This window comes from Pseudozyma flocculosa, assembly GCF_000417875.1.
Source record: "Pseudozyma flocculosa PF-1 unplaced genomic scaffold scaffold00007, whole genome shotgun sequence".
In the NCBI taxonomy this organism is placed as follows: domain Eukaryota; kingdom Fungi; phylum Basidiomycota; class Ustilaginomycetes; order Ustilaginales; family Ustilaginaceae; genus Pseudozyma; species Pseudozyma flocculosa.
Genome location: NW_006920875.1, coordinates 36836 through 37615, shown reverse-complemented (window position 1 = coordinate 37615; position 780 = coordinate 36836). Strand labels below are relative to the sequence as shown.

Sequence of the window (780 nt, the reverse complement as noted above, 5' to 3'; positions counted from 1 at the left end):
TTCCCGGCGGTGCGGATGCGGGCGGCATGGGCCCGGGTCAGGGCCAGAGCGCCTTGGGCGGCGGCGGCGGCGGCTACGGGGCGGCAGATACGATTCCTTTTCCGTCTCAAGGCGGCAACGCCACCGGCTACCAGCAGCAGCAGCACCAGCAGCAGCAACATCCGGGAGGTGCGCCGACGGGATACGACGCCTTTGCCGGCGGTGGAAGCGCGTCAGGCAACCTGGGAGCCATGTACGGCGAGCAGCCGTCGGACCCTTCGCAACAGCAACAGCAACAGCAGCAGCAGCAGCAGCAGCATCCGCAGGTGCCGACGGACCAGGGCCGGGCGTCGACGATGGGCCACCATCGAGACATGTCCGGCAGCACGCTGGCCGACGCCACAGGCTACTATCCTTCAGAGCGTCGCAACTAGCTAGCTAGCCGTCCCTCCGCCGCTTCTCCCCCTCTCCCCCTTCCCTCGCTCTCCCCGCACGATATACCTCTGCTCTACTCGCTCGTATCCCTGCTACCCCCTCGCACAGCACTCAGATTGCCGATGCCCACCCTCTGTTCCCTCTTTCGCTTTCGCCTGCTCGCCGTCGGGCTCAAGCCATGTATTCCATTCCATTCCATTCCGTTTTCCCCCTCGAGGGCGAGGCCAGTCTTCTCGATGCCTGCTCTGTTCCCGCTTCCCTGTCGCTCGCTTGCACCGTGCTCCGGCAGCAATGTATCAGTGCGTCTCGTTGTTCCCGCCGTCCTTCGCCTTGTCGCTCCAGCGCCTGGCTCGGCCTCGCAGTCGA

At 65.8% G+C, this 780-nt stretch overlaps 1 protein-coding gene across 1 annotated transcript in view; it reads left to right on the top strand.

Moving 5' to 3' along the window:
• Positions 1–413, top strand: part of PFL1_02444 (uncharacterized protein) — a gene marked incomplete at both ends in the record, with an annotated part of 4484 nt that extends 4071 nt beyond the window's left edge. The window contains one exon of the mRNA XM_007879961.1: positions 42–413. Within this exon, the coding sequence (XP_007878152.1) occupies positions 42–413 (372 nt within the window). The remainder of the gene's footprint in view (positions 1–41) is intronic.
• Positions 414–780: the final 367 nt, after the last annotated feature.